The following is a 25,665-nucleotide window of genomic DNA, read 5'->3' as shown; positions in this document are numbered from 1 at the left end:
TTTCCCCCTGGTGGGTGAGGCTGGTCTAGAGGCTCATCCAGGCTTCCTGGGGGGAGGGGCCAGTGCCTGCCCACCGGTGAGTGGAGCTGGGTGCTGGCCCTCTGGTGGGCAGGGCCATGTCAAGGGGCATGTCTGGAGGTGGCTGTGGGCTCAGGAAGTCTTTAGGCAGCCTGTCTGCTGATGGGTGGGGCTGTGTTCCTGCCCTCTTGGTTGTTTGGCCTGAGGCGTCCCAGCACTGGAGCCTACAGGCTGTTGGGTGGGGCCAGGCCTTGGTGCCAAGATCCCAAGCGAGACGTCTACCTCCAGCCAGAGTTCACATCAATGAACACTCCTCAGTGTGTCAGCCACCAGCTTTTATGATCCTAGAGAGAACAAAGCTGCCCCCCGCCTTCCCAGGAGACCCTCCAAGACCAGCAGGGAGGTCTGGCCCAGGCTCCTATGAAGTCACTGCTTTGGCCCTCAGTCCCAGTGCACGAGGACCTTGTATATGCCCTCCAAGAGTGAAGTCTCTGTTTTCCCCAGTCCTGTGGAACTCCTGCAATCAAGCCCTCCTGGCCCTCAAAGCCAAATGCTCTGGGGCTCCTCCTCCCAGTGCCAGACCCCTAGGCTGGGGAACCTGGTGTGGGGCTCAGAGCTCTCATTCCTTGGGGAGAATTTCTGTGATATAATTATTCTCCAGTTTGTGGGTCACCCACTGAGGTTGTATGGGATTTGATTATATTATGAGTGCACCCCTCCTACCATCTCACTGTGGTTTCTTCTTTATGTCTTTGAATGTAGAATATTTTTTTTTTGGTAGCTTCCAGTCTTTTTTACTGATGGTTGTTCAGCAGTTAGTTGTGATTTTGATGTGCTTGTGAGAGGAGGTAAGCTCAAGGTCCTTCTACTCCATTATGTTGTCTCCAATCCTGCTCCTGTTTGCTTGTTTCTTAATCCAGCCTCCCAGTTTTAGTGATTTGGAATGTCTGACCCAGTTAAACTTAATTACTATAACTACAAATATTATTTGGTTCCTATTTGGTTTATTTGTTAATTTTCCCTTTTCTCTTTTTGTTTGGCCATCTTTTATTAATCAAATATTTTAAAATATTTCATTTAATCCTCTCTGTTAACTTTATATATATATATATATATATATATATATATATATATATATATATTTACTACTGTTGACCTCAGAGATTACAACATACATCCTTAGCTTATTACAGTCTAATAAAATTATTAATTTACCATGCTAGGACCTTACAACACTTTATGTCATTTACCCATTCACTTTTTTTTTTTTAACCCATTCACTTTTGTGTTACACATGTCCTTCATTTTAATTTTACATATATCTTAAACCCATAAGATGTAATTATTATTGCTTTTTGTAGTTAATTATTCATTTATATTTACCTACATTTTTACCCTTTCCATTACTTTTCATTAGTTTGTGCATTTCTGTGTTTTTCTCTGGGATTATTTCCTGCCTGCTTGAAGAATCTGCTGGTGATGAATTCTCTCAGTTTTTGTTTGTTTGAAAATGTCTTTTATCACTTTCATGTTTGAAAGATATTTTTAATGGGTAGAGAATTCTAGGTTGCCAGTTACTTTCAGTACTTTTAGGTTGCTATTAGTTGTTACTTTCCTCCCCCCTGCCCTCCCCACCACCCCTTAGTTGTAAGTAACTTGCTGGGGTGAATACCTGACCCAGACTAAACTAAATGTATTCCCTCTTTTGCAAATTAGAAATGAAAACCTGAGGTATCAGTGGTGGACTTTGCAGAAGAAAGGTTAGAAGGGATCACTGGGGACAGTAGCATTGGAAACAAGTCAGAGTTGGGGGGAGCAGTAAAGAAGGGTCTTGCAAGGCAGTGGAATTAGCTGAGAGGAGTGGAGGGGGGAGCCTAAATGGCCCTAGTGGAAGGGAGATGGGGAGGGCAGCTACCTGCTGACTCCCTGATTTTCAAAGGCCCGCATTTAGCTTCTGTGAGGGGTCTCTGTATATTTTTCAATAAATCTCATTTTACCTTGGGCTTGCTTTAGTAAACTTCTTTACATTGCAATCAACAAAAAAATTTTGTAAAAAACAAAAACTTTTACCTGAAAACTTGACACATAATAGGCATTTTATAATTGGTGGCTGCTGCTGTTGTTATTCAGATCCTAAAGTGGAGTAAAGAGCTGATCCTCAGGATTTTCTCGTCATGCCAGCGGGATGGGCTGCATGTTTTAGGGGGCTCTGTTAGTCAAATGCAAATTTACTATTGGGTTGGTCAAAAAGTTTGTTTGGTTTTTTTCCATAAGATGGCTCTAGTAGTGCTTAGTTGTCTACTTCATTTGAAACAATTTCATTAGATTGTATTGTGACAGCTGTCATGTCAGCCTGCATTAAAAAAAAACATCAAAACTGGTGAATTTTTGTGTAACCATATTGAATATGGAATATTGAAGATGGAAGAAAAAAAGCAACATTTTCGGCATATTATGCTTTATTATTTCAAGAAAGGTAAAATCACAAATGAAATGCAAAAAAGACTTGTGCAGTATATGGAGAAGGTGCTGTGACTGATCAAACATGTCAAAACTGGTTTGTGAAGTTTTTGTGCTGGAGATTTCTCTCTGGACGTTACTCCGTGGTTGGGTAGACCAGTTGGAGTTGATAGTGATCAAATCGAGACATTAATTGAGAATAATCAACATTATACCACACAGGAGATAGCCGACATACTCAGAATATCCAAGTTGAGCAAAGAAAATCATGTGCACCAGCTGGGTTATGTCTGTCGTTTTGATGTTTGGGTTTCACGTAAGTAAAGCAAAAAAAATCTTCTTGACTGTATTTCCACATGCAATTCTCCGCTTAAACGTAACGAAAATGTTCCATTTTTAAAACATATTGTGACAGGAGATGAACAGTGGATAGTGTACAATAATGTGGAATGGAAGAGATCGCAGGGCAAGCGAAATGAACCACCACCAACCACACTAAAGGCCGGTTTTCATCCAAAGGAGGTGATGTTGTGTATATGGTGGGATTGGAAGGGAGTCCTCTATTATGAGCTCCTTCCAGAAAACCAAACGATTAATTCCAACAAGTACTGCTCCCAGCACCCCTGCGAACATGGCGCTGCGAGTGGCGCGGAGCGTGCGGGCTGCGGTCTGCAGCCTGTGCCCAACGCGCCCTGCCTGCCACGGCCCTGGGGCCTGCGGGCGGGTGCCGTCCGGGCGCTGCGCACCGGACCCACTCTGCTGTTGGGTCATAAATTCACAAACGTGAATGGGTAAGAACAGAAAACGGTGTTGGAACAGTGGGAATCAGCAATTTTGCACAGGAAGCTTTGGGAGATGTTGTTTACTGTAGTCTGCCTGAAGTTGGGACAAAATTGAACAAACAAGAGGAATTTGGTGCTTTGGAAAGTGGGAAAGCTGCTAGTGAACTCTATTCTCCTCTATCAAGAGAAGTAACTAAACTAATGAAGCTCTAGCAGAAAATCCAGGACTTGTCAACAAATCTTGTTATGAAGATGGTTGGCTGATCAAGATGACACTCAGTAACCCTTCAGAACTAGATGAACTAATGAGTGAAGAAGCATCTGAGAAATGCATAAAATCCATTGAGGAGTGAAAATGGAACCCCTAAATAAACTAGTTTGAAACAACTTAATCTAGCATAGTTGTCTTAAATTAGTGGTGGATAGATTTTTTTTTTTTTTTTTTTTTTTTTTTTGCTGTACGTGGGCCTCTCACTGTTGTGGCCTCTCCCATTGCGAGCACAGGCTCCGGACGCGCAGGCTCAACGGCCATGGCTCACGGGCCCAGCTGCTCCGCAGCATGTGGGATCTTCCCGGACTGGGGTACGAACCCGTGTACCCTGCATCGGCAGGCAGACTCTCAACCACTGCGCCACCAGGGAAGCCCAAGGTGGATAGATTTTTAAAAAGCAACTTTTAGCAAAAGAAACTACTTGCAACAATGTTGCCTGAAGAAAATACCCCTTAACTTCCTAATGATTTCAGATAAACACATGCATCTTTTTCACAACACCCTGTGATTTTTAGGCTTGTCTCCAGTTATAATACTCAGAATTCCTGAAATTATCTGTGGTAAAACTAGTTATAAAAATTATGTAATTCAAGGATAACATTGTTATCTTAACCTTATATAATATTGTAACTTGCTTACAGCCATCCCTGGATTTGGGTCAAAATACTCAGTGAACTTGCCCCTGGAAATAAATGGCAGTGGAGAAAAGTTTGTTAGTTGTATAGTGTCCAGTAAAGAACATTACTATCTTAATTTTGCAATATACTGTGTTTGCTGGTGCTATTTTTATACAGTAAAGCAACAGCCTTGCAGGAAAATAAGAAACAGTTTAATAATAAAATATTCAAATTCTTAAAAAAAAATACTACTCCCAGTTAGGCCAACTGAAAGCAGCACTAAATGAAAAGCATCCAGAATTAGTCAACAGAAAACACATAATCTTCCATCAGGATAACGCAAGACCGCATGTTTCTTTGATGACCAGGCGAAAACTGTTACAGCTTGGCTGGGAAGTTCTGATTCATCTGCCACATTCACCAGACATTGCACCTTCGGATTTCCATTTATTTCGGTCTTTACAAAATTCTCTTAATGCAAAAAAATTTCAATTCCCTGCAAGACTGTAAAAGGCACCTAGAACAGTTCTTTGCTCAAAAAGATAAAAAAGTTTTGGGAAGATGGAATTATGAAGTTGCCTGAAAAATGGCAGAAGGTAGTGGAACAAAAAGGTGAATACATTGTTCAATGAAGTTCTTGGTGAAAATGAAAAATGTGTCGTTTATTTTTACTTAAAAACCAAAGGAACTTTTTGGCCAACCCTACTTTGAAAAATGGTCACCATATAATTGTGAGTGGGCACACTTGTGGTTAAAGAGTTTGGAAATACATTTGTCTTATTTCACTTATTCTATTATGTTTTCTTCCCTTGTTATTTCCAGACCCTTGCTGTCTCTCATGCAAAGAAGAAAATCTAGGAAACTTAGAGAAATACATAATTACTAATTGAATAGATAATACTTTATGAGTATTAAAAGTCTCCTACTTTGAGTATTAAAATATTGGTATCTTGTAAATGTTTTTAAAGTTCTAGAGTAAAGGAGTAATTACAGATTTTAAGACAAGTGAAAAACTTAACTTTTTTTTGGTCCTTTTCATAGGTTCTCCGGGGACATAAAACTTTCCTAAATGATGCTTATAATTGGGAGTTTTTGATCTGGGAATCAGCTTTACTACTTTTCTTACTGCGCTTAGCCTCACTGGGGTCTGAAACCAATAAGAAATACAGCAATGTCTCAATATTACTTACTGAACAGGTATTGATTGGTCCTTGACAGTTTGATTCAGTGGTTAGAGATGGTATAATAAGATTTCTGCAGAAGATTCAGGGTTGAGTCTAGATTCTGTCACTTTCTAGCTATATGACCTTACACCTTACAAGTCACTTTGCAAGTATATAATTGTTTCCTCTTTATAAAATGAGGGTATTATCTTTCCCACCTGCTCCCAGGATTGGGTGCTACTTCATAGTATAAAAATTATTTTTGTTGGTGGTAATGGAGCATACTTTTAATCTCATATTCTGTGTCAAGTATTAGATCTTTAGAATACCTGTCATTTAAGGATGTTTAATAAGCTTCTTGACTTTCTTCTCTATCAGTCAAACACTGAATACATTCAGTGTTTGGAAAATACTTGCTCTTTAGTATGTGAGTATATATTACAATTGAGAAATGTTTCTTATAAATACAGAGTAGTATAGAGTTGGTTTTGTTTGTTTTTAATTTCATGTTTATCCATAAGTTTTAAATAAAAATACCTAATATCACTAGATTTTTTTTTTTTTGCCTTAGAATTATAGTGGAGAATTCTTACCATAAGGGGAAAAACAAGGGATTAGTAAATTAAAAGCAGCGATCTTTTTCCATTCCATGAATGTTTAATGAGGATGTTAGATTATTTGGGGGATACCAAGAAGAATAAGATATAGTTTTTGAACTGAAGGAGTTTACATTTTAATTGCTATAATTAATATAAAAGTTCGCATTGTTTTGATAAATTGCTTCATTGTTATTTTTTCTTCACTAAACAGCTTTTCTTTGCCATATGTGACTGATTAGGGATGGGGGTTTGGGTAGGTGGCATATGTGCTCTGAAGAAATAGCTACTGGAATTTTGAAATTTATTTTACTTGAAAACATTGACCTCAAAATCTGCCATGTTGAATGCAATATATATATCTATCTTTTCCATGACATTTGCCCTAATCTCTATTCCTTCCCTTAGATTAATTTATATCTTAAAATGGAAAAAAAGCCGAATAAGAAAGAACAGCTTACTCTAGTAAACAATGTATTAAAGCTATCTACCAAGTTGTTGAAAGTAAGTAATACCCTGTGATACATTTTTACTACCATTTCATTAAATCAATGCTGTACTTCTTGGAGAGGACCCTAGTAACAGATAGATGCTGTGTAGATTCAAACTACCAACTTGATAGTTTGGGGTTAATGACTCTATGAGAAAAAGTTTCCCAACTTACTACCCAAGTTCTAGTGATTGCTGATGTCTGTCACGTTTTAAAATTACATTAAAAAATCACAAATAGCATATTGCTTGGATCCACCTTTAAAAACTTAGCTAGTGGAAAAGTAAGTGAGAGTTCACTACAGGCATTAATTAATTATTTTTTAATTTTAAAATTATTATTTTTAATTGAAGTATAGTTGATTTACAATGTTTCTGGTGTACTGCAAAGTGATATATATATTCAGGTTCTTTTCCATTATAGGTTATTACAAGATATTGAACATAGTTCCCTGTACAATACAGTAGGTCCTTGTTGTTTATTTTATGTACAATAGTCTGTATCTGTTAATCCCAAATTCCAAATTTATCCCTCCCCTGCTTCCCCTCATTACAGGTTTTTTGAAGGTAAGGGAAGAGGTTTTAAGCAATCATCCTCTCCCAAGACTGAAAAAAAACAGTCGAAAAATCACTGGTGGCTATTATGAAACCATGTATTTCATCTCAGTTCTTTCATGTTTTTGTAGGAGCTGGACACACCATTTAGACTCTATGGACTGACAATGAATCCCTTGATCTACAATATCACACGAGTGGTTATCCTTTCTGCTGTCTCAGGTGTTATAAGTGATCTTCTAGGATTTAATATAAGAGTAAGTGTGATTATCGCTCTGTAGCATCTGCCTTAGTCTTAAAACTTATTGTATATAGTAATCTTTGTTCTTCCCACTGTGTGTGTGTGTGTGTGAGAGAGGAAGTGAGAGAGGGAGGGTGGAAGGAGGGAGGGAGGGACTGGCACGGAAATAACTCTTGAGGTAGAGAAATAGACATTTGAAATAGACATTCAGCTTAGGTTTTCTCATTTTATGCAAGTACAATAGATCGTGCTCTTGAATGGAACAAAAAAATCAAGTTTGAATCTCATGTCAATTTAATAGCATGGGCTGGGTTGGCCTCTGATCTAGGGAAATGTACAGAGGCAGAATGAATGAAAACCAAAAACCCGTGAACTGCAGTATATCTTTTTTGATCCTGGAAATTGTTAACGGTTTTTTCTCTATGATGTTCTATGGTTGCTGTTGTCACAGTTGGTACTTTTTTCTTATGTAAACGGTTCTTGGTTTACATGTAAGTGTACCTCTCAACCCCACCTATTTGTCATAAAACTAACTATTTTGGTGATTTTCTTTTCTTAGCTGTGGAAAATTAAGTCATAAGCTGAGTCATGTGCCCGGACTTTCTCCCCTTGCTGGCATCAGTGCTTAACCCATTAAGGAAAGAGATGACTGCAAACCCATGAGACACCCACCTGCTTGTTCACACGGAGAGGTGCCCTCAGCTCTACCTAATCTAACGAATGGTGTTTTCAGAGGAACAGAGCCTTTTCCAACTGGGTGTGCATGCTAAAAACCTGTATTTTCATGGTTTTCAAATAGTATGAATAGTCAGGAGACTGAAGACTGTTGTGTTATAGTAACTTAAGGACAACTTTTTAAGTTAGGAAATTTATTCTGGGCATTTCAGTGCTGTGACAGTTATATTTATTGGAAATAGTCTTTTGGGTACTCTGGTAGATGCCCAAAGCATGAAGCAAAATCCTTTATTGGAAATATGCAAATTCAGTACTTTTCTATTACAGTCTATAGAATTGGAAATTTCATTTCTCTAGCAAAGAGAGATCAAGTTTAAACTATTTTAGGTTGAACCTGAATAAAAGAACTTTATTGGAGAATTTCAGTTTCTAGGCTTTTTTGTTGTTGTTGAAAGAAAAAAATAACCTTTTAAACTGTGATTTTCTGTTAAACTATGGAGAAAATTTTAATTAGTTTATAATTTTGAAGTTAATCCTAATAACTGTATAGTTGTTGGTGAAAGAGTCATGCATGTCATATGGCATGTAATTCAGCATGAGAAATTTAAGTCTATGCACACTCATCCGTGTCCACCATAAATCTTGTTTTCCATTTAAATCATCTGAGCTATGTTTCCCATCACACTACTAAGTGAAGTGTTCATAGTTTATCTGTTGTGAGACTCAATGTATTTAACCCTCAGTATAATCTCATGTCCTCAGTGTCTGTACTGAGCCAAGCTATGCCACTGATGATTTGGATTCTCTTATCAGTATCCCCTGTTACACATACATGCGTATACATATGTTAATGAAAACTCTAATAGTCTACATTTAATTCCTGCTCATTAAGTTACCCACTATGAAGAATCTCTCGAGGCAAATTGAAAGCCCACATTTTAATGACAAGATTTTGTGAATTTTTAAATGGAAATAATTAGGAAACTTAGTTATTACATGTGAAGTATGTACATGCAAAATCAGTGTATCATTTACACATATCCTAATACGCAGGAAGATTTTTGAGGTTTAAAGATGAATTTCTTAAGTCCAAGAATTGAGGTCAGACCTTTCTGGATTCATATCCTTGGCTCTGCTACTTATTAGTTTCACAGTCTAAGGCAAGTTACTTAACATTTTTGCATCTCAGTTTCTTTACCTGTTTAATAAGGATAATAACTACCTAATAGTGTTGTTAAGGTTAAGTGAGATTATCGTGTAAGGTACTTAACATAGCATAAAGTACGTAGCCCTTAATAATTCCACAATAAACATTTGTAATTACTGTTTAAAACCCTTTAAAAATCTTTTGCTGATAGATTCCTAACTGTGAAGATAGAAACAAAGGGGGCAACATTGCTGAACTAGAAGTGGATTACCAAAAATTTGCAGCCATTCCAAATACTGCGTGAGAGTTACAATTCTTTTTAAAAAGTAAAACCCCATTATAGTGATTTACCTTTGTAAGGAACTGATCTGTAAAGGCACTTCAGTATCTCAACAGAGGGCTCATAGAAATCATGCTTTAACTATTTTCCATAAGGAACAAGAGCAGCTATCTCAAATCCAGGATTGAACTGCTCAGTGCAGATTTCGGATGAAGAAAGCTGATGCCTTTATCTTTTTCTCCTACAAAAGAAAACCACTGTTCTATTTTTTTGTTGTTGTTGTTGTTTTTTGGGTTTTTTTAATTTTATTTTTGGCTGTGTTGGGTCTTCATTGCTGCACGTGGCCTTTCTCTAGTTGCAGGGAGTGGGGGCTATACTCTTCGTTGCGGTGCGCGAGCTTCTCGTGGCGGTGGCTTCTCTTGTTGCGGAGCACGGGCTCTAGGCACGCACTTGGGCTTAGTTTCTCCGCGGCATGTGGGATCTTCCCGGACCAGGGCTCGAACCCCTGTCCCCTGCATTGGCAGGCGGATTCTTAACCACTGCGCCACCAGGGAAGCCCTGTTCTATTTTTATTTGAATTTTTTACACAGTGAATTCTTTAGCGTAAATGCAGTATTCAGAATAGTTTACTCCTGTGAGTTGTTTCGGTTATAGTTTTGATGGTGTATAATTGGTTTAAATGATTTTTCAGGTGGGTAAAATTAACTGTATAGGTAGTTGCTCATGTCGGAAACTTGGGAATCATTTTTCACTCTTGCCTTTCTCATACCTCTCATCCAGTCATCAAGTCTGTGAATAATTATCTTCTAGATATTTTTCTAATCAGTCCATTCTTCTCCATTCCCACTTTCACCACCCTCATCTAAGTCAACATCCTTTGTTTTTGAACAAGACGCTGCTTTTCTGCCCCTCTCCCCCATGCCCACCTATTCATCTCAAAAGCTAATGTGTCTTTTCTGAAATGCAAGTCTCAGTCTCATCGTTTAGAATCTATTAATGGATTAGTATTACTTTGAAGGTAAAAATCCAAAATCTTTTTAGCAAGGTGTATAGGCCTACCTTGTTGAGAAAGATTTTTGAATCTTTATGTTTGAAAGATGTTTTTTCTGGGCATAAAATTCTAGTTTTAAAGATGTTGCTGCTCTACTGCCTCCTGGATTGCATGGCTTCTGACAAGAAGTCTGCTGTCATTGTCATCTTTGTTCTTCTGTATGTTTTTTTTTCACTCTGGCTGCTTTTAAGGTTTTTACCTTTTTCATTGAATTTGTGCTATTTACTTATAATGTGCATTGGTGTAGTTGTCTTCATTATTTGTGTGTGTGCTTGGGATTTGTTGCACTTACTTTTACTCTGGATTTTTAGTTTTCATCAAATTTGGAAATTTTTTGACTGTTATTTCTTAAAATAAGTTTTCTATACCCCAGTCTCCCACCTCCTGAGACTCCACATGTTTATTAGGCTGCTTGAAGTTGTCCCACACCTTACTGATGTTCTGTACATTGTCCCAGTCTTCTGTTTTTAATTTCTATTAAAGACAGAAGACTGGGACAACTATTTCTGTTGCTGTGCCTCAAGTTCACTGACCTATTCTTCTGCACTAATTTGCTGTTAATCCTACCCAATGTATTTTGTCTACAGAATTTTGATATTTCTTTTTCATTTTTTTGTATCCTCATGTCTCTCTTTAACATGTGTTTCTTTTCTCTATCTTGTTTTCATAATATTTATAATAGAAATAGTGAATAAGAACATTATAACAGCTATCATCTGTGTTATTTTGGGGTTTGTTTTTGTTGATTTATTTTTCTCCTCATTTTGGGTCATATTTTCCTGCTTCTTTACATGCCTAGTAATTTCTTAATGGATGTGAATTTTACATTGTTGGGTGTTGGGTTTTCGTGTGTGTGTATTCTTTTAAATATTGTTGAGCTTTGTTTTAGAATGCAGTTAAGATACTTGAAAACAGTTTGATCATTTCAAGGTTTGCTTTTAAGCTTTGTTAGGTGGGCCAGAGCAGCCTTTACTCTGGTGCTACTTTTCTCCACAACTGAAGCAAAATCCTCCTGATGAGGTTCGTGATGAGGTTTTTCCAGTTTAACTGTAGGAACATGAACTCTTCCCAGCTCAAGAATTTTTGGCCTGCTTCCTTTTGGTGGTTCTTTCCCTGTTGAGTATTTCCTTGTGCTGATCAATACTCACCTGAAAACTTGAAAGGAAACCTCTGCACATTTTTGGAGCTCTCTCCTCTCTGCAGCTGTCCTCTCCTCTCTATGCAGCTGTCTTCTCTCTGGTACTCTGCCTGCCAATTCTAGCTGTCGTGGCCGCCCCAAATTCTTAACACTCACCTCAACTCAGCAAGGCTGCTTGGTTCAGTTTGGATTCCCCCTTCCTACACCACAGCCTAGAAACTGCCTCTGAGTAATCTGGGGCAATCATGGGGCTCACCTCATTGAATTCCACTATCTTTTACTGCCTGTTATCTAACACCCATTTTTTCATATATATTTTTCCTTTTTTTTTTTTTTTAAGTTGTCTGAGGTGGGAGAGTAAATGTTTTTTCCCACCTTAGTAAATAGAAAAAAGTTTACTCAATTGCTCAAGCCAAAGGCTTAGGGTTTATTCTTGGTTCCTCTCTTTCCCTCCATATCTAATCTACCAGCCAGTCACGTTGGTTCTGTGTTTCCACTGCTAACAGAATGAGCTTCCTTTGCGCTCAGCTGGATTACTGTGCTGACCCACTGTTCCCTTCCCATTCTTGCCTCTGCAGTCGGTTCTCCACAGCCACGTGAGTGAGCTTAAAAATATGGAGACTATATCATTCCTACTTAAATCTTTCCTGGCTTTCCCTATGCTGGCCTCCAAGGCCCTTCATTATCACGCCTGCTTCCCTTTCCAAATTCCCCTCCTCAGTACCTGACAGCCACACTGGCCTCCTTGTGTTCCTCTATTATACCAAGTTCTTTCTTATCTCAGACTGTGCCTGGAATACGTTTTCTTAAGTTCTCCCCTGAATGGCTTCTCAGCTGTCAATTCCTTAGCAGGACCTTCTCTGAGTTAAAATTGTTCCCCATCTTTCCTTGTTATCAGTTATATATGGTCCCGTTCATTTCCTTCATGGCACTTATCAGAATCTGATTATCTTGTTTATTTTTTGCCTACTTGTTTCTGTCCTTCCCCACTAGAATATAAGTCCCTTAAAGCAGGAATTTTTTGTTGTTGTTGTTTTTCACTCCTAGGTCCCCAGAATGCAGAAGAGTACCTGACTCCATAATAGGTACGTAATATAAATTCATAGAATAAATGAAGAATAGACCTCAAGTAATTTACTCTTTATGTAGTTGTGTTTTTTTTTCTTCTTCTGTTAGGATGGAAGAGTTGTACTCTCAGTGCTTCATTTATTCCTGTATAATAATTTCTAGGAGATTGGACTTTTGTTTTGATCTCCCAAAACGGGTGATACTTTAACATTTACCTGCTACTGAGAAATTAAATAAACCAAGATGTAAAAATAGAACTAGATTAGGCCATACATACATTTAATTGAAATAATAATAACCATAGATGGATAAGAAAAATATCTGTTCAGCTACTTTTATAATTTGTATGGGGAAAAATTCTATCTCCTAAAATCACTATGGAGGTATGACTTCAGACTTCCTAAATATGTACATTATGCGTCATGTATAATATAAACACTTTGAAAAGTTGAATAACCAAATACTTGCCTAATTGGGGTATGGTTTTCTTAACTTTCAGAGACAAGTAGAAAAGTTCTAAATACCAGGATGTCCTCCAAAGTAAAAGCTTACGGGTCTGTGTTTTTAATTTTGGTTCATTGTATCTAGAGGTAAGTGAACCTGTGCACTGTAAAAATAACCCTCTTTCAAATTAATGAAATTCATTTTCAAAATTTTTTAGTCTACACACTCCATAATGGGCCAAATGGGTCTTACTCCCAAATATAGTGTGTGATTTGGAATTATCAAGAAGTAAATTCATTAAACTTAATCTCATCTATACAGCTGTTGACTAGTTTGGTCATTTAAAGTAATCCTTTGCTTCTTGTGGTTATTGGTGCCCATCTTGAACGATGAAGTTTGAATTTCATAAATGTGCAATAATTCCATTCCTTTCCTGCAGCACACCCTGAGCCTATATGCTGTAGTAAGGTATGACTCAAGGTAACAAATAGTTGTTGTTTATTAAGGACAAAATAAGCCTCTTGATTTGCTATAAACATTTGCTAATAGTTCTGCTTGACTTTAACGCAAACATTGTAAAATAGACAAATACCCACAGGATTCTTTGGAAAAATACAGGTTCAGGCTAAATTAAAGCACTTAGCTATGTTTTTGTATTTTAATGTGTATGTGAGAAAGGTTCAGAGTTCTTTGGCACAACTCTACTAAATTCTACTCTCGATAAGCCTTCATACTTCCTTCTTACCCTTAAGGCTCTACTTGCATAGAAACTTTAAAAACAGATCCAAGTTAATGGATATCTTAAACTAATTCAGTCAACTGAAGCAAAGATTATAGAGTTCATGTCATAATTATGGCATGCTTTAAACCAGTCATTGTATTGCTGATAAGCCTTAATAGCATAAGCAGTAAAGAGCTGCCTAAATAAACAAATCTGTTATTGTTTAAAAAGCACAAGTAGTTCTTAGCACTGGAGCATGCCAGGATGATGTAAGAAGTTGCTCTGATATATTCTTCACGCCAGACTGAATCATCACGTTTCGTGACTGAAGTCTGTTTACACCAGTGTTCCTTAGTTCCTGGAGCTCACTCTGGACTAAGCTCGAGCTTAAACACATCTCTGTGGAGGTCGGTAGTTAAGACTGTCACACAGTTTAACTAATTTGAGTAATTCTTGCTTTCTTAAAACCCAATTCTTTTTGAATGTTGGACACATTAAACATGAAGCTCTTCATTAGTTCACCTTGAAAAGCATTTGACTTTTTCTACATGAGAATATCTGACTATTTAAAAAGGAAATAACCAAGGTATGCTCAGGTAGAAATAAAAAGCCACATGCTTTTCTGTGTCCAAGACTTCTGAAATAGGAGTTGACTGTGCAAAAGCTACTTGTCCCCAGAAATTTAATGTACGGGGGTTAGAAGACAATATTATAGGCTCTTACTCACTAATCTCCCTAGGGAGACAACGTGATAGCATCCCAGAACTTTTTTGCTGTTACGACCAATAAGAAAATATGTCCACTAAAACAGCAACAAAATGATTTTGCTGCCACTCTGCAGGTTTTGCTACAACACACATCTCCATTGTGGGGCTCGGGGTTTGGAGTTTATTTTCAGTGTGAGTTCAGTAATGGCAGGCGGGAATTAATTTTTCTCCTCAAGAGTATTCAATTAAGTATGGTCTTGAACTAGGTTTTAGGCATTATTCGTTCCAAGAATTTCAGTGAAATCAAGTCAAAATACTTCACTCTACAAGTACAACCTAGAGTAAATAAAATGATTTAAAAATAATGTGAAATGCCATAGTCTGATGAAATAGAGTTTGTGACCTTGTGGTAACTGGACTTACATGGCTATGTCCATTAGAAATGTCTGATGACAATTTCCAATAAGACAAGTCCTTTTCTTTCCCTGACAGTGTAAGAAAGGATTTCTGGGGGATAGCAAATTATTTATGCAAAGCTATTTTCCTTACAGTGAAAGGTATTAAGTAGGTGTAATGATATTCAACTCAAACTAATTTTGAGCTTTACATATAGATAAGTATAGCTATACAGGTAAAGTCATCATTGTAAGAGTCTTTCTGATTGTAGGACTTTGAATATTTGTTACTTGTAGGGATAAAAATCTATTTGAGGACTCAGACCATGATGAGAATTAGCTCCACAAATAGAAAAAACAACATTACATAAACCTGACAGTAAAAGAAATGCAGGCCATGAACTGATTTTTGTTTTTCTTTTTTTTTTAATATCTATATAAAAAATAACGAGCGATTTACAGGTCTCTTTCTCTAATCAGAACCTCAAGTGTATATATAAAGGTACTGTACAATATATAAACATTTACAACCAGTACGTCCATATTTTGCTTAGCATTCCAAGGCCACATTGCTAAGTCAGTACAGAATCAGTACAGTGACAGGTTACTTAGAAAGGAAAGAGCCACATCAGACTGACAACAGATGACATCAAAGTTATGTCGCAGTTAACAATAAAAATTGGATTTTTATCACTAATTGTGGACTATAGGGAAAATAAATCATTTCTGTGATACTAAATTCTTAGCATTTATCAAGCCTTCTAATTCTTCTCTATTCAAGTAGTTACAATAGGTGGGTAAATATAGTTCTGGATGAAAAGGGGATTTCAGAAATCTCACTCTGGGAAGCATGTCTTATCTACAGGGGCTGATTTAGTTGTTATATTAAAGAATTTCACAGTCAGACTCTGAGAGGGAAGGACCTGGACATGATGTGTTTCACAATAACAAGATGAACCCAGGGTGACAGAACAAGTGTGTTCAAATACTCCAGAAAATGGTTTTATTCTGAGAATGTTCCTTTATTTATAGATGCTACTGAATGCTGCTTCCGGGGGCTGAGAAACCCGGATCTATTTTATGGAGCTAAAAACTGTCTCCACCTTCCAACAAACATCTCTAATTAGACTTTAAAAAAGAATTCTGAAAATCTGTACAAGCTAAGCAGATGTTTACTCTCCCTTTCTTGTTTGTAAATAGGTTAATGTAGCTAGATATTAAAATTAAATAAGATCTAGCAAGGACTATCTACCACCACGTTTGTTCTCACTTGCTTGTGAGCCGGTCTCACACAGGTTCTGCTTCTCAACACTCGAACTTGTACAGCTGCTGCCAGATGAGTTGGTACCTCATCTGGCAATGGACCGTGAAACTGGTTTCATGATTAAGTCCCTCTTCAAATATGTATTATGTATTAATGACTAATGACTTAGTAGTTGGTTCAACCAAAATATCCAGAAATAGAAATTTGGTAGTTTTTCTTCAAATAGCAATAAGCAATATTTCCACATGCTTCTTTGTGGTTTCATAATAAAATAAATGAAATAAAAGGGTGATCTGAGATGCTATAACACATTAGAGTTGGATAACACAGCAGGAGGTGAACTCTTAATCAATTGAAGTGCTTTCTCATTTGAACATTCATTTGTAAATAACATCTTTAACAGTTATTTGAAATACCTTATCCAGCTGAATTAAAATAAACAGCCATAAGAAAGTCAATATTTGACTACATATTTTTTTCTTTCCAGTAGTGATGTTTGGGAGTTTTATTTTTAAACGGGGACATCATCAGTAAGCTGTTAGGAGAGGGAACTGCCATCTTTAATGATGAGTTAACAATCTCTTCTTCTGCAAGGGCTCAAATATTTCTCTCTGTAAACATGCAACATGCTATTGAGAATATCAACTTCCAAGCCAAACCTAGTTTTTTCATTACTGTGGAAATATCTGAGTGAGAAGGATAAAATAGACATGATACAGTAGATAACTTGGCACAAATATAAAGTGAGTTGTGACCACGTTGTGAATATCAACATGTCATTTGTTCAGACACCCATGAAGACGAGCTGGGCGGCCTGAGCCGGGCTTGTCTGATGAGCCCGTGGGTGCGGCTCCTTCCTGAGCGCAAGGCAGGCAGCCAGCCAGGGGGACAGTGGGTTCTTAGCAATCCTGCAGGCCCTTCATGCAGCCTACGTAACTTGATGCTCAAATTAAAATGTACTTCTTATGTGTGTTTCAGAATTCCTGAAAAAAATGATTTTGGGGGGGGAGGGGAACACTGCTTTTTAGTAGGAAAAGATTACAACTTTTTTTTCTTTGTTTTATACTAAAGGTCACAGTCGCTTCTCGGCCACACCAGTAGTGCCTGTGGCTCTACTTGCACTTGGCACCTTCCAAGGCCCTGGAGTTATTGGTGTTTTCTTAGCTGGAGAACCGCTTTCAGGTTTGCACCCTCCGCTCTCTTTGTTTTTGTCAGCTGCCTCTAGTTCTTTTCTTTTGTGATCTTCTATTTTGTTTAAAACCATTTTTTCTTCAGGTTCCTGCTTTGGCTTCTTTTCTGATATTTTGATATTTTCTCCTATTTTATCTTTACTAGAACTTGTTTCTACTAAGGTTGCTTTCTTTCCTTTTTCATTTTCCGATATAGCTCTACTAGTAGTGTTATTTGTCTTTTTGGATGGAAGAGACTTTTCATCCATTCTCTTGCTTTTTTTCTCTGGAGACCTGGTTCTGTTTTTTCCAGGCTGACTCTGATTTGTATCTTTCCTGATAACACCTGATCTTTCTTTCCCATCTGACATCTGCTCAGCATTGTTGTTAGCATGGCTCCCTACTCTTTGGTTCGCATTTGATTGGTCTTTGCTTCCTTCAGTTTTTTGCTGCTTCTTTGGGCTTGAAGACTGTCCTCTGCTTTTTCTGCAATGATCTTGTCCAGAAGCTGCCCTGGTGCTGATCTGACTACTTTTATTCTCTCCTTTCCTGGGGCTGAGTGATCGATCTCTGGGTCTTCTTTTGGGGTCATTTTTTAGAGGACTGGGAATCTTTTCTAAATGTTCCTCTGAATATCGACTGGCTGACTTTTTGGGACTAGCAGATCTGCCTCTTGGTGTGACACCATTTTCTACTTTCAAGAGATTTTTCTTATCACTGTGCCCATGACTGTTGGGTGGATCCCTTTTATTCACATTTTTATGGAGAAGAGACTGATGTTTTATATCAGACTGATTTTCATTTAAAGTGCTTTTCTTTTCAGGCACAATTTCCTTTAATTCTTCTGCCTTTTCACATATCTGCACCCTCATCAAAGATTCTTCAATTACTGGCACACGACACTCTTCAAATATGGAAGCAGAATGTGAAGATGGGTGAAATGGTGACTGTTCATCATAAATCACATTGGAAGATGAAGGGTTATTAATATTCCAATCACCTAAAAAAAGTGATTTGAGTAGAACATTATTAAATTTTAGAATTATAAATAGGAACAATTAATTAAGTTTTGAATTTTTTGATAGCCATTTGAATTTTACTGACTGCTTAAACAAACAGCCTGAGTATTTTATAAATAAAGTTCATGTATGTTTAGATCTCTCTATATAAAGGCAGACGTATACAGACAGCTATACTTGTACCTGAAGGGTAGGTTGTTTTATATATACAAAATAATAGTATTCATTTTTCCAATTACTTTTGTATAATAGGTATGATAATATATGATGTGTAAATTCTTTATAAGTAGCAAAAGCCCAATAAAAATCTTAAATAAATAATAAAATTGGACCAAATTACCTGGTCCAGGCAGCTTACTAATTTAGCTATTATTGATGGATATAGCTTCAGGATTTGCCAAAATCACTAATAAAGGAGACCAAAATGTGGTAACCAGAATGGAGTTCATGGGCATTTGTAAATAATTTTCTTGCTTTAAGCTGTCAAATTTAATGTCAAAAGGAAACTGAAAAGTGCAGAAGATAGAAATAGATGTATTTAATAGCATCATTTTTAATTAAAAAGAAAAAAAAAGAAGGAAGTGATTTACAAGACATGCAAATTTACCAAATCTTTTTAAGGAAAGACCAAGAAAAGCCCTGAAAGCCTTAATGTTGCTCAGGTTTCACGTAGGAGCACAGACCGGAAGGAGCCAAACCTGAAGAAGGAAGAGAAAAAGCCTAGGACTGTGTAAAAAAACATCACAGCGCAGTTAGCAAAGATGTCACCGGGGACGTATGGTTTACAAGCAGATGGTGGAAGGTAATACAGTCAGAGGATTATAGGCTGGAAGGGGACTGTAGGAGGTCATGTCTATACTTATCCCTCAAAAGCTTTATGGGGGGAAGGGAGGAAACTGGAACGGACAAGGACTAAGTGGTGTGGTATTGTACTTCTAGACTAGTGCACTCAGTTGATAAACAGGGATTTTCAAATACTGTGATATTTCAAAAACATACAATGAAACCAAGGAAATTTAAGATCAGTACAGGACTACAGAAATGGTCCCAAGTGCAACTCCTTGTCTCCAGGTAGAGCTAAAGTAACTTGTTTTTGACAAATGACTAGAAAAGCCTAAAGTTCTCATGCTGCTCATTAACAGAGAAACTCATCTTACTATAAGGAAAAAAATAACATTTGAAGAGATTTCAAACGCTTTTCATAACATTAAAATCGTTTGCCTCTAATGTTCTTGTTTTTTATAGGCACTTTTCTCTGCAAAAGCAACTATGTTTTCTGCTGAAACTAGCTTAACATATAAATTCTAGTCTAACAAAAGTTCTGTATGAAGTCACTTATTTTGTAATATTATTATTTATGGTAACTAACTTTAGATGGTTCTGGTGGTTACCTCTGAATTAGCTAGTAACATATCTGTCCCCTCCAAATAGATATTCCTTTTCCTTCTGCTGCCCTCTCCCTAACACATTCTCAGCTTTTCAGCTACAGGTGAGCTACTTAACTTACCATGGTCAGGTATCAAGCCAGTTCCTGGCCTCAAAAGAAGAAGAACTTTATTTCCACCAGCCTGAATGAGCTCAATTGCTCGAGTATGTGTGATGCCTTGTGTAGGTTCCCCATTGATTTCAACAATCTGGTCCCCAACCTAGACAGGGAACATTCACAGAAACAACATGAAACTACACATCCTCCTTCAGTTCTGTTTTGTCATCCCTAGAGCCACCCAACTCTGCTGAATGACTCTTTGTAAAATATTTAACTTGTGCACAGTGCTATTATGCTAGAGTTGATGAGGAGTGGACAGGTGGTAGCAATAGGAAGAGATGATGTCCAGTTTTATTTACGCTATAAAAGTTTATATGACTAGTAAGCAGGATCTGGGCATCTTGAAGTCAAGAATCAAATTCTAAGTTTTCAACCAAAGGTTAAGTGGTGGGAGAGGTGAAGGCTCTATGACCCACATGATACCACAGAGCTACATCTGATTAATCCGCCTGTGAAGGGTACTTTCCGACTCGACCTGAATATCCTAAATCCTAGGCAGGTGGCTCCTCATCTTTGAAGCCTATCCTGGCCTCCAGGGAGAACTGCCTACTCCTTCCTTTGTGTTGCCGCTACGCCCTGTACATATATGAGGCATTACCTAAATGAAATATTTATAGACTAAAACTCTAAGAAAACTCAGCTTGGAGAAATTCATACTAATATGAAATACTTATTTAAAACCAATAGCTGGCTTACACTAAATGACTTTAGTGTGTAGTGATTTCCCTAGAAAACAAACAAAAGCTAGGGATCAGAATAAAATGCCTCAAGTACCACTGCTATTTACTAGAAATGTTGTCTATAGTTATTTGAAAAAAAAAAGAAACGTGAATGAGTGAAGTACAACTTCTGCAAAGGACCTGGTTAAAGATAATGATGGTAATGATTTAAAAATATATCCAGATTTTAAACAACATTTCGAGGTGACAAACAACTAAAGGGTATTGGCTTCAAAACAGAAAAACTGAACAATGGGCAATTACTGAAATTACAAAAAGCAATATTTGCAGAGCTTACTAAAACGATGCAGAAATGACAGAAGAGGACGCGGTAATTATTTAACAGAGGTGAGTAGGAGCGCTCTGTATCCACAGCTGCAGCAGAGCACAGTGGCTTGGAAGCTGGGCTTTGGAGTCATAATGTCTGTGGTTCACTCCTGGCTCGACCTCGTCCTAGCAGAGTGGTCTCATTTTTCTCTCTGTTAAGTGGGGATAACATTAGTGCCTACCTACCTCCTGGGGTTGTTGGGAGGAATTAATGAGCTAAAAACAGGATTATACACCAAGCACAAATAAATGTTAATTTTCAAATGATCTATTTTCTGGTTTTCCAAAAAAAGATTTAAAGCATAGCAGGGTGAGGGACTTCACTGGTGGCACAGTGGTTAAGAATCTGCCTGTCAGTGAAGGGGACACAGGTTCGATCCCTGGTCTCGGAAGATCCCACGTGCCACGGAGCAACTAAGCCTGTGCGCCACAACTACTGAGCCTGCGCTCTAGAGCCCGCGAGCCATAACTACTGAAGCCCGCGCGCCTAGAGCCCGTGCTCCGCAACAAGGGAAGCCACCGAGATAAGAAACCCACACACCGCAACGAAGAGTAGCCCCTGCTCACCGCAACTAGTGAAAGCCCACGTGCAGCAACAAAGACCCAAGCAGCCAAAAAAAAAAAAAAAAAAAATGTAGCAGGATGAAGATTTAACTATAGACTGCACCCTGTTCTATACACTGCAAAAATTTTTCAAGTAAACTAATAGAACAAGTTTTATTGCATATTTATGGGAAAAAAATGAGTGAAGAAGTGGAGGATATCACAAAATAGATGGATTTAACACATAAAGTGGAAAAAACCCCAAAATACGTGATAATAAACATAATAGGATGGAGAAAAAGTAATAAACACAATTCATTAAAAAACCCTTATAATCAGAATAGGTATATAAGTGAAACAAAGGTCGGTACCCAGATTTCCTTTAATAAGTGATTATAGAAAAATCACTTTCATGAGGAAACACAGATGACAAATTAGCACCAGATATAAAACCCTCTGATAATTAGAGAAATGAATATTAAAATAGATACTACTTGGAGCATGCTTTGGTTACATCTTGTAAAAACGTGACTGAGGTTATAATTCATTTCAATTATATTCTTTGGCTTAAATTCTCTGTCCAAACCTGCATATTTCTTATTCTTTCAGCACAATAAGTAAGCTGCAAAAAACTTGTAATTGAACAGATCTGCCACCAGGTGTCATTTTTGTTTAACTTAAAAACTAAATTAGGGTGAAGGAGAGGAAAGCCATGGTTTTAAGATTTATGGTAGAGAGGCCCTCAAAAGGGGAAAAAGTTCTAAACTGGACTACACAAAGCTTAAGATAAAAAAATCACACCTTTGAGAGGGAAATGTAAACATTCTTTTAAAAGTTTGTTACTTTAAAAAATTTAAGTGTGATAAAAATACAAAAAATGGGGCTTCCCTGGTGGCGCAGTGGTTGAGAGTCTGCCTGCCAATGCAGGGGACACGGGTTCGAGCCCTGGTCTGGGAGGATCCCACATGCCGCGGAGCAACTAAGCCCGTGCGCCACAGCTACTGAGCCTGCGCGTCTGAAGCCTGTGCTCCTCAACAAGAGAAGGCCGCGACAGTGAGAGGCCTGCGCACCGCGATGAAGAGTGGCCCCCACTCGCCGCAACTAGAGAAAGCCCTAGCACAGAAACGAAGACCCAACACAGCCAAAAATAAATAAATAAATTAAAAAAAAAAAAAAAATACAAAAAATGGGGAATATACCTTTTGATAAGAATAAAAATTCAAGGTCAGGTTTTTGTATTATTGAAAAATAGAATTGTGGGGGACAGAGGAGAGGAGAGAGGAGAGAAGAAAGAAATGAAAGGGGAAGAAAAAAATGAGAACAGGAGAACCAAAAGGGGGAAAGTAGGAAGAACGACAGAGAAAAATTGTGTTCCTTTAAAAAAAAGTCATTTTTTTTAAGGCAGTCTTGCAGTTTTTAAAGCAACATCCACTAAAATGTATTAAAATGACTAAACAATATTTCTAACACATTGCTTACATTATCTTACAACCTGTTAAGACCCTTTATGCCTCCCAAAGGAATTGAGTCCAAATGACATAATCATGGCCTGATGTGAAAGCACACAGACCAGGCTGAGAGACAATGGACCGGGGTCCCTCTGTGGCTGTGACTTAGTCTCCCTGAGCCTCAGTTTTAATCTGCAGGTGGGGATAATGCCACCTACCTCACAGAGTTCTTGTGAGACTGAAACTAATACAAGTGAAAACATGTGGTCTGGAAGACAACAGACTCTTAATAGTTTCTAAATCTGATTCTGTTCTTTGTCAAATATTTCAGTCTGACACTATTACCTAATACGGACTTTTTCCATTCAGCTGATTTCTCATTCCTTTAGCCCAGAACCTTTTTCCTTCCTCTCTAAATCTTAACAGGATTTAAGGACCAGCTGAAGACTCACTAAATGTACAGATCCTCTCAACACCTTTCCATCTATATTAAAAGTTAACATTTTCTTGTTTTATTGAATTATACAATTACACTGTTTGCTTATTCCTTCCTATAGGCCAAGTCCTGTCTACCCAGTAATAAGTTCTGGGAGTTAATCTTAAATATTAAAAAAAAAATTATCTCATTATCTAGAAATATTAACCATGCATTCTATTCTTTCAACAAGTATCTCTGGTGCATCTACTATCAATATTCAAGGCACTACCTCAGGTGCTGAAGATACTGGAATAATAGGTACAGGACACAAAGTACAGTGTCAGCTTAACAGAAAAGACACGGGAGAAGAGGAGAGAGGCAAGAGGGGAAGGCAGACAGGATGGATGCTCAGGTGGCTGGCTCCATGCACAAGTGTCAGCTGGAGATAAATGCTCATCTTTTGGGACAGTGGCCACCTGAGTAAGTTGTCATTTACAGCAAAGCTCCCATGATCCCTACACCAAGTCAAGATTTTGATAATTTAGTAGCCAGAAAAATTATTCTCTGAAAAGCTGATTTATTTTATTAGAGTTTAGAACAAACCTGGACATAGCAGTAATAGCTTATTTGCTTTTGCTTTCAAATTTCAGTTTCTTTTTTATATTAAAGCTGATTTTATCACATAATTCTAAAGTTTCTGTTCATTATTCTGTTCATTATTAAGAATAACATGTTTTAGAAATAGAATCCTTTAAGGCCTCTTTGTTTGCCCTTTATTTGGTGAGATTAGTGTATTTGAAACCAACATTTCAATTATATCCTAGTTTTTGGTTTAACTGGAGTTTTGTGATACAATATACAATGGGAGATTTTTTTAAAACTCCAGATTTAAATGACTTAGAGATTTTTTTTTGAAAAAGGACAAAGAAAACCAGAAATAAGTATGCCATCCCCATATACAGTGCCTCAAACTGCTCTTACTAAAACTTTAAGAAGTTTACTTGGGCCATGTATTTTACATGTATTATAGCTCTGCGTTTTGTGCAGGTTCAGAAGTTACCCAACTATGCACAGCTACAAGGTGGCAGAACCAGAATTCGATCCTTGTCCTGATTTCCAAACCCATGTTCTCCCCACTTTATTAAACTGTCCCTACAAGAAAGTGAACTGCGGCGAGAGCAAACAGCTCAGCTTCAGCACACTAATGGCCTTTGGCCATCAGCCCCTCTCCTTGCCATCAACACCCTCCAGCTCTGCTTCTGCTGCTCTGCGTTCTCACCCTCCCCATTTTCTCTACTTTCTATGGTCCACTAATGACAGGCCTTATCCAGAGTCCTGCCCCTGGCCCACAACTCTCTAAATCTTCTCCTTTAGTGAACTCATCCACAGCAAAGGCATCAGTTTTCACTTCCGTCTGGGTAATATCACAATCTGGGACTTTACCTCTTGTCCTAACTGCCTGCTAAATATTTACACCTGCTCAACCAGCTGGTCCTTCAACATGACTACAACTTAGTACATCATCAGTCTTTGCCAAACCCTTTCTCCCACTGGCCTCCCTCACGTTTTGTTTTTCATAGTACAGGCAGGGTGAAGCCTCTAAGCCATCCTTTACTCTATTTTTCCTTCATCCTTCACTCATTTAATACTTGTCAGTCAACTAAACTGGTCTTTTCTTCATTAACAGTTGATCCCACACGCATCACTTACCATCCACCCAAAGTACTACCATCCAAGTTACACTCCCACCACCATGACTGGATGCCTAAACTATAGCTAGCCCTATCCCCTCATCCATCCTACACACCAAGAGACTGATTTGATCAGTGTATTGCTCTCAGGGGGAACTCTTGGCGCAAAAGCCTTCTGTGACTTTCCACTGTCTTGGACCTACATACTGGTGATTCATCCTACTTTCATATTCTCATTTTCTTCTACCCTCCTATGTATTTTCTAAATAGACTCTAGGTAAACTTGACCACTTGCAGTTCCCTATATATGACGTGTACTTCCTTCGTTTTACCCCTTTGCTCATTTCTTCAGCCTGGAATGTTTTCTTAATCTCTCCCTGTTGAAATCCTATTGACTGTCCAATGCCACCTCTTCTATGAAATCTTCTCTACTCATATTCACCTACTTTGAACTTGTACAAAAGTCTAGTCCTTTAGAGAAAGGATGGTACCTTGTTTTGGGGTCACTCTTTTTCCCAGCTTATTCAGTATCATGTATAAATCCTTGGGTAAAGCAAACACTCAGTAAATGTTTATGAAATGAGTAATGGGAGTGGAGTAGTGATGTGCATAATTCAAAACTGCAATCACCCAGAAGACTTTTCTAATCATTGTTAGAATATACCATCTAATAATTTGCCAGGGTCATTTGCCTTTCTAATTA

General features: G+C 37.8%; 2 protein-coding genes and 1 pseudogene across 6 annotated transcripts in view; 2 read left to right on the top strand and 1 right to left on the bottom strand.

The window, feature by feature from the left end:
* PHTF1 (putative homeodomain transcription factor 1) overlaps positions 1–7,772 on the top strand; it is a gene marked incomplete at both ends in the record, with an annotated part of 60,338 nt that extends 52,566 nt beyond the window's left edge. For all 3 annotated transcript variants that reach the window (XM_079697571.1, XM_079697570.1, XM_079697569.1), the window contains 4 exons: positions 5,190–5,345; positions 6,316–6,411; positions 7,083–7,208; positions 7,752–7,772. In XM_079697571.1, coding sequence (XP_079553697.1) covers positions 5,190–5,345; positions 6,316–6,411; positions 7,083–7,208; positions 7,752–7,772 — 399 coding nt within the window. The remainder of the gene's footprint in view (positions 1–5,189; positions 5,346–6,315; positions 6,412–7,082; positions 7,209–7,751) is intronic.
* LOC307048313 (glycine cleavage system H protein, mitochondrial-like) lies at positions 3,110–3,613 on the top strand (annotated as a pseudogene). Its single transcript has one exon. The product of its transcript is annotated as a glycine cleavage system H protein, mitochondrial-like (transcript).
* Positions 7,773–16,896: 9,124 nt separating the features above from the next.
* Positions 16,897–25,665, bottom strand: part of MAGI3 (membrane associated guanylate kinase, WW and PDZ domain containing 3) — a gene marked incomplete at its 5' end in the record, with an annotated part of 282,350 nt that continues 273,581 nt past the window's right edge. The window contains 2 exons of one of the 2 annotated variants that reach the window (XM_079724347.1): positions 16,897–18,251; positions 19,778–19,916. In XM_079724347.1, coding sequence (XP_079580473.1) covers positions 17,155–18,251; positions 19,778–19,916 — 1,236 coding nt within the window. In that variant the 3' untranslated portion in view covers positions 16,897–17,154. Of the gene's footprint in view, positions 18,252–18,638; positions 18,969–19,777; positions 19,917–25,665 lie in introns of those variants that run through there. The other variant, XM_079724348.1, reaches the window with a different exon arrangement.

The sequence above is a fragment of the Hyperoodon ampullatus genome (genome assembly GCF_949752795.1).
Source record: "Hyperoodon ampullatus genome assembly, chromosome: 2".
Classification (NCBI taxonomy): Eukaryota; Metazoa; Chordata; class Mammalia; order Artiodactyla; family Ziphiidae; genus Hyperoodon; species Hyperoodon ampullatus.
Note: the sequence above shows the minus strand (reverse complement) of the source record. Positions and strands in the feature narration are given on the sequence as shown.